Genomic DNA, 13,711 nt, shown 5'->3' with positions numbered 1-13,711 from the left:
TGGACAGAAAGAAATTATTGAGAAAGTTTGATAAAGCACATGGAAAAGCCCTTGAGGTTGCAATCTATTCCTTACTCTACTGCTAACTTGAACTATAATCTTGAGGAAATCATTTCATACTACTCTAGTCCATTTTCTCCATCTTTGAAATGACACAGAAACATCAGATAATTGCTAAGTTCCTTTTCAGTTTTGATATTCTATAATATCTTAGTTCATATATAATAATAATTAATATTCATTAAGCACTTACCTTTTGCCAGATATAATGCTGAATAGCATTTTCATGTGTTAACTTATTTAAATCTCATGTAACCTTGTGAGGTAGGTACTGTTAGAGAAGTTAAAGAATTTGCACAGGGCCACAAAGTATTGTAATGGAGATTCTCACCCAGATATTTCTACTTCCGAGCTGGCATGAAATCCCCACACGATGTTACCTCTAAGTATACAAGAAATGCTTGGTATTTGAAGATGTTCTACAGTGAATACTTTTTGAAAATGAATAATGATTTCCTAACTGAGAAGTTTTTACGTTTTTAATTTTTTTGGCATTTCCATTTGCTGTTTTATTTTTAACAAGATTATACCTGTATTTGTTGAATGAGTAGAAATTCTTAAGTACTCGAAGTTTAAGATAAAGGAAGATAGCAAAGAATGAAATGTAATTCTTACCTTCCCTTGTCTCAGCAGGCTGATGATTTCCTAAAGTACCATTGACAGTCTTTCTTAAAAATAATGCTATGGAGAAATGGCTTAGGAAAATAATGTTTTTAAATATTAAAAAATTTTTTCTTTTTCTCTCTTTTTACAGTCACTGTTTTGAGCCGAGCAGAAAAAGGTAAGAAGGTGTTATGAATTGTATTGGTTTGCACTGTGTTCTTTTTTCTATCTAAAAGTGGATTAATTACATGAAAGCTCATATTTTGAGCAACTTTCCAGGAATACAGTGAGGTAAGTGGAATGTTAAGGATGATGGTTTTCAGGAAGCTTACCAAGAGGTAGAGGAGAACATATTGTTAATGGCCTTTGGGCTATAGGATGAAAATTGAAAGCTACCAAGAAGTATGATGGAGAAGAATACAGATAACCACTCTGTTGGCCATAGTGACCCTAGGCTCTCTCTTGGTTCATCACTGTTTTCCTAGGTATATTGCCTTTTTACTCAAATCATTCCCTCTTCAAGGCATGGAGTAAGGGCTCCACAGAGGGCTTCTAAGTCTTTCACCATCACAGTTCCTATATATTTATTATACTCCTTTCAATTTCTCACTCCCATCTTGTCTTTTTTCCCTTTTTTCTTCTTGTTTAAAGTATTACATATGTTTCCTTTTTCCCCAATTGACACCCCCCTGGCCACTCCCACCACCAAGGGCAAGCCCCCACAACCTCAGTGTCTGTGTGTCAATTGGTTATGCTAATATGCATGCATACAAGTCCTTTGGTTGATCCCTAACCCCCCCACCCCCCGCCTCCACTGCCTTCACTCTGAGGTTGGAAGATATGTTCAGTGCTACCTTGTCTCTGGCTCTATTTTTGTTCATCAGTTTATGTTGATCATTATATCCCACATAAGAGTGAGATCATGTGATACTTATCTTTCTCTGACTGGCTTATTTCACTTAGCATAATGCTCTGCAGGTCCATCCATGCTGTTGCAAATGGAAAGAGATCTTTCTCTTTTACAGCGGTGTAGTATTCCATTATGTACATGTACCACAGTTTTTTATTCCACTCATCAACTGATAAGCACTTAGGCTGTTCCCAAATCTTGGCTATTATACTAGTAAATTGTGCTACTGTGAACATAGGGCTGCATATATTCTTTCTTTCTTTAAATTTCTTTATTAACTAAGGTATTACATATGTGTCTTTATTCCCTGATTATCCCTCCTCACTCATGCCCTCACCACCCTGTTGTCTGTGTCCATTGGTTAGGCTTATATGCATGCATACAAGTCCTTTGGTTGATCTGTTCCCCTTACCCCCATCCTCCCCTATCTTCCCTCTGAGGTTTGACATTCTGATCAATGACTCTATGTATCTGGATCTGTTTTTGTTCATCAGTTTATAATGTTCTTTATATTCCACAAATGAGTGAGATCACGTGATATTTATCTTTCTCTGACTGGCCTATTTCGCTTAGCATAATACTCTCCAGCTCCATTCATGCTGTTGCAAATGTTAGGATTTCCTTCCTTTTTATAGCAGCATAGTATTAAATTGTGTATATGTACCACTGTTTTTTAATCTACTCATCTCCTGATGGGCACTTAGGCTATTTCCAAATCTTAGCTATGGTGAATTGTGCTGCTATGAACATAGGGGTGCATATATCTTTTCTGATTGGTGTTTCTGTTTTCTTGGAATATATTCCTAGAAGTGGGATCACTGGGTCAAATGGGAGTTCCATTTTTAACTTTTTGAGGAAACTCCATACTGTCTTCCATAGTGGCTGCACCAGTCTGCATTCACACCAGCAGTGCACAAGTGTTCCTTTTTCTCTGCATCCTCTCCAGCACTTGTTGTTTACTGATTTATTGATGATAGCCATTCTGTAAGGTGTGAGATGGTACCTCATTGTTCTTTTGATTTGCATCTCCTGAATGATTAGTGACTTTGAGCATGTTTTCATATGCCTTTTGGCTTTCTGTATGCCCTCTTTCGAAAAGTGTGTATTTAGGTCCTTTGCCCATTTTTTGACTGGATTATTTATCTTGCTTTTGTTAAGTTGTATGATTTCCCTATAAATTTTGGAGATTAAACCCTTATCAGAGATAATATTGGCAAATGTGTAATCCCATGCAGTGGGTTTTCTTGGTTTTTTTTGTTTGTTTGTTTTTGTTTTTTTTTTATTGATGGTTTCTTTTGCTGTGCAGAAGCTTTTTATTTTGATGAGTCCCATTTTTTTATTTTCTCTTTAGTTTCCATTGCCCTAGGAGCTGTATAGGTAAAGATATTGCTATGACAAATGTCTGCTATTATGGTGCCTATGGCTTCTTCTAAGATTTTTATGGTTTCCCATCTTACATTTAAGTCCTTTATCTATTTTGTGTTTATTTTTGTGTATGGTGTATGTTGGTGGTGTAGTTTCAGTTTTTTGCAGGTATCTGTTCAATTTTTCCCAACACCATTTATTGAAGAGACTGTCTTGACTTCATTGTATGCTCTTGCCTCCTTTATCAAATATTAATTGAGAATACTGGCTTATGTCAACTTCTGGGTTCTCTGTTCTGTTCCACTGGTCTATATGTGTGTTCTTGTGCCAGTACCAGGCAGTTTTGAGAACAGTGGCTTTGTAGTATAGCTTGATATCTGGTCTTGTGATCACTCCAACATTGTTTTTCTTTCTCAAGATTGTTGCAGCTATTTGGGTTCTTTTTTTATTCCAGATGAATTTTTGTAGAGTTTGTTCTCGGTTTTTGAAGTATGCTGTTGGTATTTTAATAGGGGTTGCATTGACTTGATACTTTGCTTTGGGTAGTATCAATGATGTTAATTATCCCAATCCATGAACACAGTATATTTTTCCACTTTTTTATGACTACAGTTCCTTTTTTCAATGTCCTGTAGTTTTCTGAATACAGCTCTTTTACATCCTTGGTTAAGTTTATTCATAAACATCATATTTTTTGTTGTTGCTGGGGTAAATGGGATTGTTTCTTGTTTTCTCTTTCTGAGAGAGTTCATTGTTGATGTATGAAAAGGCCATAGATTTCTTGGCATTAATTTTGTATCCTGCTACATTGCCACATTAATTTATTAAGTCTAATAGTTTTTTGATGGAATCTTTAGGGTTTTTTATGTACAATAGCATGTCATCTATGAATAAGGACAGTTTTACTTCTTTTCCAATTTTGATGTCTTTTATTTCTTCTTCTTGTCTGATCACAATGGCTAGTATTTCCAGTACTATGTTGAACAGGAGTGGTGAGAGAGGGCATCCCTGTCTTGTTCCTGTTCTTAGGGTAAATGGTTTTAGTTTTTGCCCATTGAGTATTATGTTGGCTGTGGGTTTGTCATATATGGCTTTCATTATGTTGAGGTATGATCCTTCTATTTCCACGTTGCTGAGAGTTTTTATCAAAAATGGGTATTGGATTTTGTCAAATGCTTTTTCTGCATCAATTTATATGACTATGTGGTTTTTATCTCTCAATTTGTTTATGTGATACATCACGTTTATTGATTTGCGGATATTGTACCATCCTTGCTTCCCTGGGATAAATCCTAGTTGGTCATGGTATATGATCTTTCTGATGTACTGCTGGATCTGATTTGCTAGGATTTTGTTGAGGATTTTGTCATCTATGTTCATGGGGGATATTGGCCTGTAATTATTTTTCACTGTGTTGTCTTTATCTGGTTTTGGTATTAGGATGATGCCGGCTTCATAGAATGAGCTTGGAAGTGTTCCTTCCTCTTGAATTTTTTGTAGTAGCCTGAGGAGGATAGGTTTTAGTTCATTCTTGAATGTTTGGTAAAACTCCCCTGTGAAGCCATCTGGCCCTGGACTTTTGTTTGCTGGAAGCTTTTTGATGACTGCTTCATTTTCTTCCATATTTATTGGCCTATTGACATTTTTAGAATCTTCCTGATTGAGTTTTGGAATGTTGTATTTTTCTAGGAATATGTCCATTTCCTCCAGCTTGTCCAGTTTGTTGGAATAGAGTTGTTCATAGTATTTTTTTTAACAATCCTTTGTATTTCTGTGGGGTCTGTTGTTATTTCTCCCCTTTCATTTCTGATTTGGTTTATTTGGGTCCTCTCTCTTTGCTTCTTGGTGAGACTGGCTAGAGGTTCATCACTCTTGTTTATCATTTCAAAGAAACAGCGCTTGGTTTTGTTGATCTTTTGTATGTTTTTTTTTTTTTTCGGTCTATATGTTGTTTATCTCCAGTCTAATCTTTATTATTTCCTTCCTTCTGCTTACACTGGGCTTTTCTTGTTGCTCTTTTTCTAACTCTTTGAGTTGTAGGGTTAGGAATTTATTACCATTGTTTCTTGGTTTTTTTTGCATTAAACTTGTAGAGCTATGAACTTCTCTCTCAAGACTGTTTTCGCTGTGTCCCATATATTTTGGATTGTTGTGTTTTCATTGTTGTTTGTTGCCATGATGTTTTTTATTTCTTCTTTGATCTCTCTGGTAACCCAGTCATTGTTTAATAGCATGCTATTTAGTCTCCATGTGTTTGATGTTTTTGGATTGTTTTTATTGTAGTTGATTTCCAGTTTTATGCCATTGTGATCTGAGAAGATGCTTGATATGATTTCTATCTTCTTGAATTTGAAGAGACTTTGCCTGTGACCCAATATATGGTCTATATTTGAAAATGACCCATGTACACTTGAGAAGAATTTATTTTCTGTGGCTTTGGGGTGATATATTCTGAAGATGTCAATTAATTCCATCTGATTTACTGAGTCATTTAGGATTGATGTTTCTTTACTGAATTTTTGTTTAGAGGATTTGTCCAATGGTGATAGTGGGGTATTAAAGTCCCCCACTATGATTGTATTGCTGTCGATCTCTCCCTTGATATCCTCCAGAAGTTTTTTAAAATATATAGTTTATTGATTTTTTCACAGAGTGGATGGAAGCGGGATATAAAGTTAGAAACATCGAGGAGAGAGGAACATCGATCAGCTGCTTCCTGCACCCCTCCTACTGGGGATGTGCCCTCAACCAAGGTACATGCCCTTCACTGGAATCAAAACTGGGGCCTTTCAGTCCACAGTCCGACACTCTATCCACAGAGCCAGACTGGTTAAGGCCTCCAGAAGTTTTTTATGTATTTGGGTGCTCCTCTATTGGGTGCATATATGTTTACCAGAGTTATTTCTTCTTGTTGGATTGTTCCCTTTAATATTAGGAAGTTGCCTTCCTTATCTCTTCTTATGTCCTTCACTTTGTGATCTAATTTGTCAGATATAAGTATTGCTATCCCAGCTTTTTTTTCATTTCCATTTGCCTGTAAAACCTTTTTCCATCCCTTCACCATCAGTTTTTGTGCACCATTTTTTCTGAGGTGGGTTTCCTGTAGACAGCAGATATATGGGTCAAGTTTTCTTATCCACTCAGTTACCCTATATCTTTTGATTGGGGCATTTAAAGCATTTACATTTAAAGTTATTATTGATAGGTACTTGTTTGTCACAATTTTTATTCTTTACCCCTGTGTTCCTTCTTCCTTTTCTATTTCTTCTTTTTACAGTAGACCCTTTCGCATTTCTTGCATTGCTGGTTTGGTGGTAATAAACTCCCTTAGTCCTTTTTTGTCTTTGAAGCTCCTGATTTCACCCTTAAATTTTGATTGATAGCCTTGCTGGGTACAGTATTCTTGGCTTCAGATCCTTCCTTTGCATGACTTTGTATATTTCATTCCATTCCCTTCATCCCTGATGTGTATCTGTTTAGAAATCAGTCGCTAGTCTGATCGGGGATCCTTTGTAAGTAACTTTCTGTATCTCTCTGGCTGCTTTTAATATTCTTACTTTGTTGTTGGTGTTTGCCAATTTAATTATAATGTGTTTTGGCATTGGTCATTTGGGGTTTATTTTGTTTGGGACTCTGTGAGCTTCTTGGATTTGTGTGAGTTTTTTTTTGCCGTTATCAGGGAAGTTTTTTGTCATTATTTCTTCAAACAGGTTTTCTATTCCTTGCTCAGTTTCCTGTCCTTCTGGCACCCCTATTGAGTGGATGTTGTTTCGTTCTGTGTTGTCCCAAAATTCTCTTAGGCTCTCTTCCTGCTTTTTAATTCTTTTTTTATTGTTGAAGCTGCTCTGCTTGGGTATTTTTTCCTACCTTGTCTTCTAGCTTAGTGATGCGGTCCCCTGCTTCTTCTAGTCCACTGTTGATGTTTTCTTTTGAGTTTTTTATGGCAGCGATGTCATTTTTCATTTCTTCTTGTTTCTTCATTTCTTCTTGGTTCTTACACATATTGTTGAATTTTTATTCTATTTTTATCATCCACTTTATGACCATTTCTCTGAATTCTTTCTCTGACAGGTTGGTTGCCTCCATTTCATTTACTTCCTTTTCTGGTGATGCCTGCTTTTCTTTTATTTGAGGGCCATTTCATTTTCTCCCCATGATCTCTCTTCTCCGGGTGGCTGGTTACGTAGTTCTCTCACTCCTTATCCCAGGCGAAATATGACCTTTCTGTGAGGGGGTGCAGAGCTCCTCTAAATCCTTATGCTTGCCCTGCTTGGGGACTGGTGTTCCTGGGTTCACAGCTGTTCGCTGGGTGCAGTTGCTGTAGATTCTCGGGATTTTCAGGCTTCCAAAAACGTCCACTCTCCCCTTCAAGATGGCACAGTCTCCGAGTCAGAGCCTGTCACTTGGGAGGGATCCCAGTAGCAGTTCCGGGTCAGGGGAACCTTGTCTGGCAACCCTCCATAGTCTCCTGGAGTATAGCTGTCCCTCAACTCACAAACAAACACTCCCCATGTGACCACACAGTCTCCTTTCGCTCTCTCACTCACGCACTATCTTGCAGTCTGCCTTCTGGTCGGCAGCCATCTTCCTTCTCTCCAGAGATGTTTCTAATAACAACTTTACACTACTTTCTCTATGTAGTTTAAGATTCCATAAGTTTTTTCAAGGAATTTATAAATCTTTTATTTCAGGAGAAAAGCTGAAGTAGTCATTCTACTTTCAGAAGCTATTCTCATAATTCGATATTGACATTTCACCACAGTGACTAAATTTAGAACAACTGCATGCTTAGGTGGATTTTTCTTTGGTAGTTGGTCATAGCTGACTTCTGCTCCTGAAAACCTTAGCACATGTGGAAAGAAAAAAATACATTTGAAAGGCTTTGGGCTTTTATACAGTAATTCCAGCTCCAGCAGCTTCTGATGCTTCATGGCAGTGATCAATAACAAATAAGCAAAGGGCTCTACTGTGCCTCTTTGCTTACAAAAAGGTGTTTTCCCATTTCATTTGAATATCATTGAGTAGTCCAGTTTAGGGATACAATTCACAAACTGTTTAATTTCTGTGATGATCTGAAACCTCATAGAGCATCACACGTATATAGAAAGACTTGATGTCTCTGCCATTTATGAGTGGTTACTCTAGGTACAAAATATGTAATTATAAATAAATATGTTACTAGCATTTTAAGGCAGAAAAAGAATGGACTTCCATACTTTGGGATCATGGCTTCGGAGCACCATGTATAAGGAGAAACATATTGAAAGTCATGGGACCTATCCATAACTCAGTAACACTTATTGCAGAGTGAACCGTGGCAGAGAGGTGGTAAATTCCCTGACAGGAATGTTGAAGAGGTGCTTCCTTCTTGGTATAGTAAGCTAAACAACCAAATTACCTCTGAGGCCTGTTTCTCATAGTTCACATGTCTTGGAATCACCTGTAGGAGTAGCTAAATTCTTGGAACCCAACTCAAATTACTGATTCAGAATCTTTGGTTAGAGCTTCGGAATTTGCATTCTAATAACCACCTACATTGACTTAAATGCACACTAAAATTTGAGAAGCACTGCTCTGAAAGAAAGAGCTCTGGACTGGGAGTGAGGACACCGGGATTCTGGTTCCATCATTTCTATGAATTTGCTGGGTACCCTGGCCATTTCGCTTACACTCTGTGGGCCTCAGTTACCTGTCAAAAGTGAGGCAGTTGAAAAAAATGATCTCTATGTTCTCACTCAACTGTGAGCCAGTAGCTCTCTGCCAGGCCTGGCTGCTCCGGGCCTGCTGCCCAGAGGCTCTCCTTGGCCCAGAGGCCCATCCGTGCCTGGGAAATGCAAACAACCTATCTCCCTGTTCTCAGGAACTCTGATAAAGGGCTTCCTTCCTATTCCTTGGCCAGCTTTCACCCCTGTGCCTCCATCACCAGCCCCTCCTGTCACATTATTCTCCACCCCCTCCACCCTCTGGCCACCAGACTTGACCTTGCCTAAGAGTTGGGGTCCACTGAACTCTGCTCAGATCGCCAGTTCCTTCTCTTCTTATGCAAGCGTTCTGTGCTCCAGCCTGGCCAGAGGCCCATCTGCGGCCGGGAGTGGAATGCTTGCCTTGTTGCCGCAGCTACGAAGCAAGCACTCTACCAGGCTGCTCACGCTGCCCACTCTCAGTGGCCACCCTCCCCAGGACTGGGGGACTCCAGCGGGGCTGAGAGGACTGGGTGCCACCGTCTTGTGGCTATGGGCACTGCCATCTTTGTGACAGAGTGATGGTTAATTTGCATATTTCCCTTTTATTAGGTAGACTAGGATAGCCTGTATTCTACCAATCTACTAAATGACTTTGTCTTAGTCATTTAATCTCATAATTCCTCATTTTCCACCCTTCTATACAGAAGTACTCATAACTTCTATGAAATCAAAGGATTTAAAAATAAGACGGGAAACCATAAAAATACCAGAGGAATCCACAGGCAGCAAAATCTAAGACATATGCTGAAGCAATTTCTTCACTGATGCTGCTCTTAAGGCAGTGGTTCTCAACCTGCTTCTGGCCCTTTAAATACAGTTTCAAATGTTGTGACCCAACCATAAAATTATTTTCATTGCTACTTCATAACTGTAATATTGCTTCTGTTATGAATCGTAATGTAAATATCTGATAGGCAGGATGGTCTTACGTGATCCCTGTGAAAGGGTCATTCGACCCCCAGGGGTGTCGCGACCCACAGGTTGAGAACCACTGTCCTAGGGCAATGTAAACTAAAGAGAAAATAAACAAATGGCACTACATCAAAATCAAAAGCTTTTGCACAGGCAAGGAAACCATCAACAAAACAATAAGAAAGCCCACTGCATGGGAGAACATATTTGCCAATGTTATCAGTGATAAGGGTTTCATCTCCAACATTTACAGGGAACTCATACAACTTAACAAAAGGAAGATAAACAGCCCAATCAAAAAATGGGCAGCAGACCTAAATAGATACTTTTCAAAAGAAGACAGAAGGAAGGCCAAGAGACATATGAAAACATGCTCAAAGTCACTAATTATCTAAGGGATGCAAATCAAAACGACAATGAGGTACCATCTCACACCTGTCAGAATGGCTATCATCAACAAATCAACAAATGACAAGTGTTGGCAAGGATGCAGAGAGAAAGGAACTCTCGTGCACTGCTGGTAGGAATGCAGACTGGTGCAGCCACTGTGGAGAACAGTATGGAGTTTCCTTAAAAAACTAAAAATGGAACTCCCATTTGACCCAGTGATCCCACTGCTAAAGGGTGTCCCAAAATTCACGCAAGACGTAATTTTGATAGAAAACACAGATTTATTATTAAAAAATTGTAAATTTTTTATTGATTAATTAAATATACAGTATAGGGTTACGTATGGAATAGAATATCGGGTAAATGGCCTCCAATTTAGGCAAAAAAACTGGATTATCATGTCACAATAGCGAGCACCATTAACTGTTATTGCCTCAGCAGCCGCATTTTTGAAGAAGAATGGTCCGATGATGCCTCCAGCCCAAAATCCGCACCAAACAATGACACGTTGTGGATGCATTTGTTTCTCAACAATCACTTGTGGATTTTCTGAACCCCAAATGCGACAATTTTGTCAATTATCCAAGCCATCAAGATGAAAATGAGCGTCATCGAAATTCAACCACATTTATGCAAAACGGTTATGGAAAATTTCAACAAAAGAGTGTATTTGCCAGCAAAGCTGTGGCAGCAATTTACCCGATATGCTATTCCATACATAACCCTATACTGTATGCTTTATGAATCAATAAAAACTTTACAATTTTTAATCATAAATCTGTGTTTTCTATCAAAATTACTTCTTGCGTGAATTTTGGGACATCCTTTAGCAGTGGGATCACTGGGTTAAATGGGAGTTCCATTTTTAGTTTTTTAAGGAAACTCCATACTGTTCTCCACAGTGGCTGCACCAGTCTGCATTCCTACCAGCAGTGCACGAGAGTTCCTTTCTCTCCGCATCCTTGCCAACACTTGTCATTTGTTGATTTGTTGGTGATAGCCATTCTGACAGGTGTGAGATGGTATCTCATTGTCGTTTTGATTTGATTTGATTTGCATCTCTTGGGCGGGGCTGGGTCCCAGGGGATCAACAGGGTGGAGCAAGCAGTTATGGCTGCTCTCAGTCCTGCCCTCAGAGGCTCTGCTTCTCAGTGTCCCGGCAATCGCTGCAACTCCCCCCACCCCCCCGAGAGAAAGCTGCCCTCGAGTTTCAACCTATGCCAGCCAGTCCCGCTTCTCCCGTATGAGTCTGGGTCCCCAGAGAGTTGCCCGGAACTAGTGCTCAGAGATTGAGACTCCCTCCCGATTGAAAAAGACAACCTTGTCTTCAGCCACTAGCCCTCTCCGCATGCGCCTCTGTACCTCTGTATTTTACTTCCACACCGCACCTCCTCTGAGTCTCGGTATGCTTTTCTCTTCCCTTCTAGTTGTAGAGTTTCCACTCAGCCAGCCTTCCTGTGGTTCTGGATGATGTCCGTTCCATCTTTTAGTTGTATTTTTGAAGTGGTTGTGCAAGGCAGCAATCTCTGGTGTTTACCTATGTCGCCATCTTGGTTTCTCCTATTTTACCAATCTTGAATCCCCAAAATAAATCCAACTTGGTAATGATGTATCATCTTTTCAATGTATTGCTGGATGTGATTTGCTAATACTTTGTTGAGCATTTTGGTATCCATATTTATTAGGGACATTAGCTTGTTATTTTCTTTCTTTGTAGTGTGATTATTTTATTTTGGACTTAAGATGGTCTCATAAACATAGCTTAGAAGTGCTCCTTACTCTTGAATTTTTTGGAGTATTTTTCGGAGGATTGGTGTTAGTTCTCTGAATGTTTGGTAGATCTCCCCTGTGATGTGGTCAGACTAGGGCTTCTTCTAATATACTGTTTATTTCTTCCAGGGTATTCTTTATTTCTGCTATGTCATTCTCTATTTCTGAATCATTCTTATTCATGATTTCTATATCTTTTTTCATTCTGATGTACTTCCTCCTAAATTTCTTATAGTTTTCATTATATCACTTGTATTTCTTGCTATGATGTTTGAGCATCCTTATAACTATTATTTTGAATTCTGTATCTGACTAATTGCTTGCCACCATTTCATTTAGATCAATTTCTGGTTAATCTTCCTTTTCTTTCATTTTGGGGTTGTTACTTTGTTTCTCCATTTTAGCTTTTTCTTTGTGTTTGTTTCCATTTATTAGATAGAACTGCTTTGTTTTCCTGTCTTCATGGGGTGGCCTTATGTAGAAAGTCTCTTATGTGACTTAGTTGTGCAGCCTCTTTGAATGACTAAGCTCGATGTACTAGGAATGTCCCTCATGCAGGTTAATTTAGCTCTTCTGTTATAATTGGTATTGATTGCTGATGCATGATTTGAGGGTGGGGTCTCCCTTCAGGCTTGTTGACTCTAAGGCTCAACTCATATCATGTAGTGCCAGCTGTTATACAGATGCATACAGAGCAAAACAATGCCAAACCAAATAACAACATGAAAAACAAATCAAAACAAATCAACAATAAAGGCTGAAAAAGAAAGAGAAAATGTTAGAAAACAAACAGTACCAATTGGCTAGAGACCCAATTAATTGGAAGGGGGAGAACCAAAAAGGAGAATATGGAAGCAAATTAGGAAGAGAAATAAAGTTAGGATCTGGTATTTATTTGTGGAGGTCACTGGATTTTGCAATGGTATTGTTTATTCTGCCCCTTGGTGTGTTGGTCCTGGGCCTCCTTGGAGGTTCCCTGGTGGCAGTCAGTGTGAGTCACTGTCTCTGCTTGGTCCTGGGCAACCTGGCTGAATCCCACCATGGTGGAGACCCATGGGGTCTGTGGGTTGTAGCCCAGATACTGGGTCTGCCTTGGGTATAACACTCTGAATGTCCCTGATCTGTCCCATTTTCCCTGCCTCCACAGAACTGAGCTCTGTGGGGTATCTGGTCTTGGTTAGGATGGTTTGAACAGACTCATGTTGGGAGTGGCATCTGTAGCGTGCAGGACAGATGGGCGGGCCCTTGTTCTCCTCCAATGTCTCAGCTCTGCCTGGTTTGCTTACACTCCTTTGCTACCACCACTAGAAGGAAGGGCTTTAAAATATTAATAAAAATAAAATAAAAATGTTAAAATTCAGCCCAGCTTGGCACTCCAAACTTTCAGTGCCTTTTGCCCCTTCTAGGTGTGGCATCTGCCCAGGCTCCGTCTAATCAGGCCTAATGTTTGACTCTCCTGTACCACCAGACCTATATGTACATATTTCCAGGCCAGTGCTATTCCCCCTTGCCTGGGGTTGTTGCAAGGGAGGGCAGAAACAGTCGTTCTGCCGGTGGGAGAAAGGGTACTTCCCCTGCACTCCAGTTAGGTAGAACTGATCTTCCTTTCTGGTGCCTACTGTCCAGTTCACATCCTGTTCTCTGCTAACAGTTGCACAGATCTACAGATTTTTCAGTTTCCACCTGGCCCTCAGTCCTAGCAGTACCCTCCCAGACAAACACCTCAGTTTCCTACCCTGACTTCTGTTAGTAGGGTCATGTGGCCCAGACCACTGTGGAGGTTAGCAGCAAGGTGGATGCACTGGGTCACATTGGTGGGGCCAGAAGTGCTTGGGCAGGGCTGTGTGCACTGAGTTACAGCAGTTGTGGGGCCTTTCGAGGGGGGCGGGGTCCACAGCAGTGGGGCAAAGTGCACTAGATCTGGTGTGATGGGTCACAGTGATGGGTTGGGGCAGCC

General features: G+C 39.8%; 1 protein-coding gene across 3 annotated transcripts in view; it reads left to right on the top strand.

Annotated features, from left to right (window-relative positions):
• ZDHHC15 (zinc finger DHHC-type palmitoyltransferase 15) overlaps positions 1–13,711 on the top strand; it is a 414,649-nt gene that overhangs the window by 35,825 nt on the left and 365,113 nt on the right. For all 3 annotated transcript variants that reach the window (XM_036304662.1, XM_036304664.1, XM_036304665.1), the window contains exon 2: positions 815–841. In XM_036304662.1, coding sequence (XP_036160555.1) covers positions 815–841 — 27 coding nt within the window. The remainder of the gene's footprint in view (positions 1–814; positions 842–13,711) is intronic.

Source organism: Myotis myotis, unplaced genomic scaffold, assembly GCF_014108235.1.
Source record: "Myotis myotis isolate mMyoMyo1 unplaced genomic scaffold, mMyoMyo1.p scaffold_m19_p_4, whole genome shotgun sequence".
Lineage (NCBI taxonomy): Eukaryota > Metazoa > Chordata > Mammalia > Chiroptera > Vespertilionidae > Myotis > Myotis myotis.
This window is presented reverse-complemented; position numbering and strand designations above follow the sequence as displayed.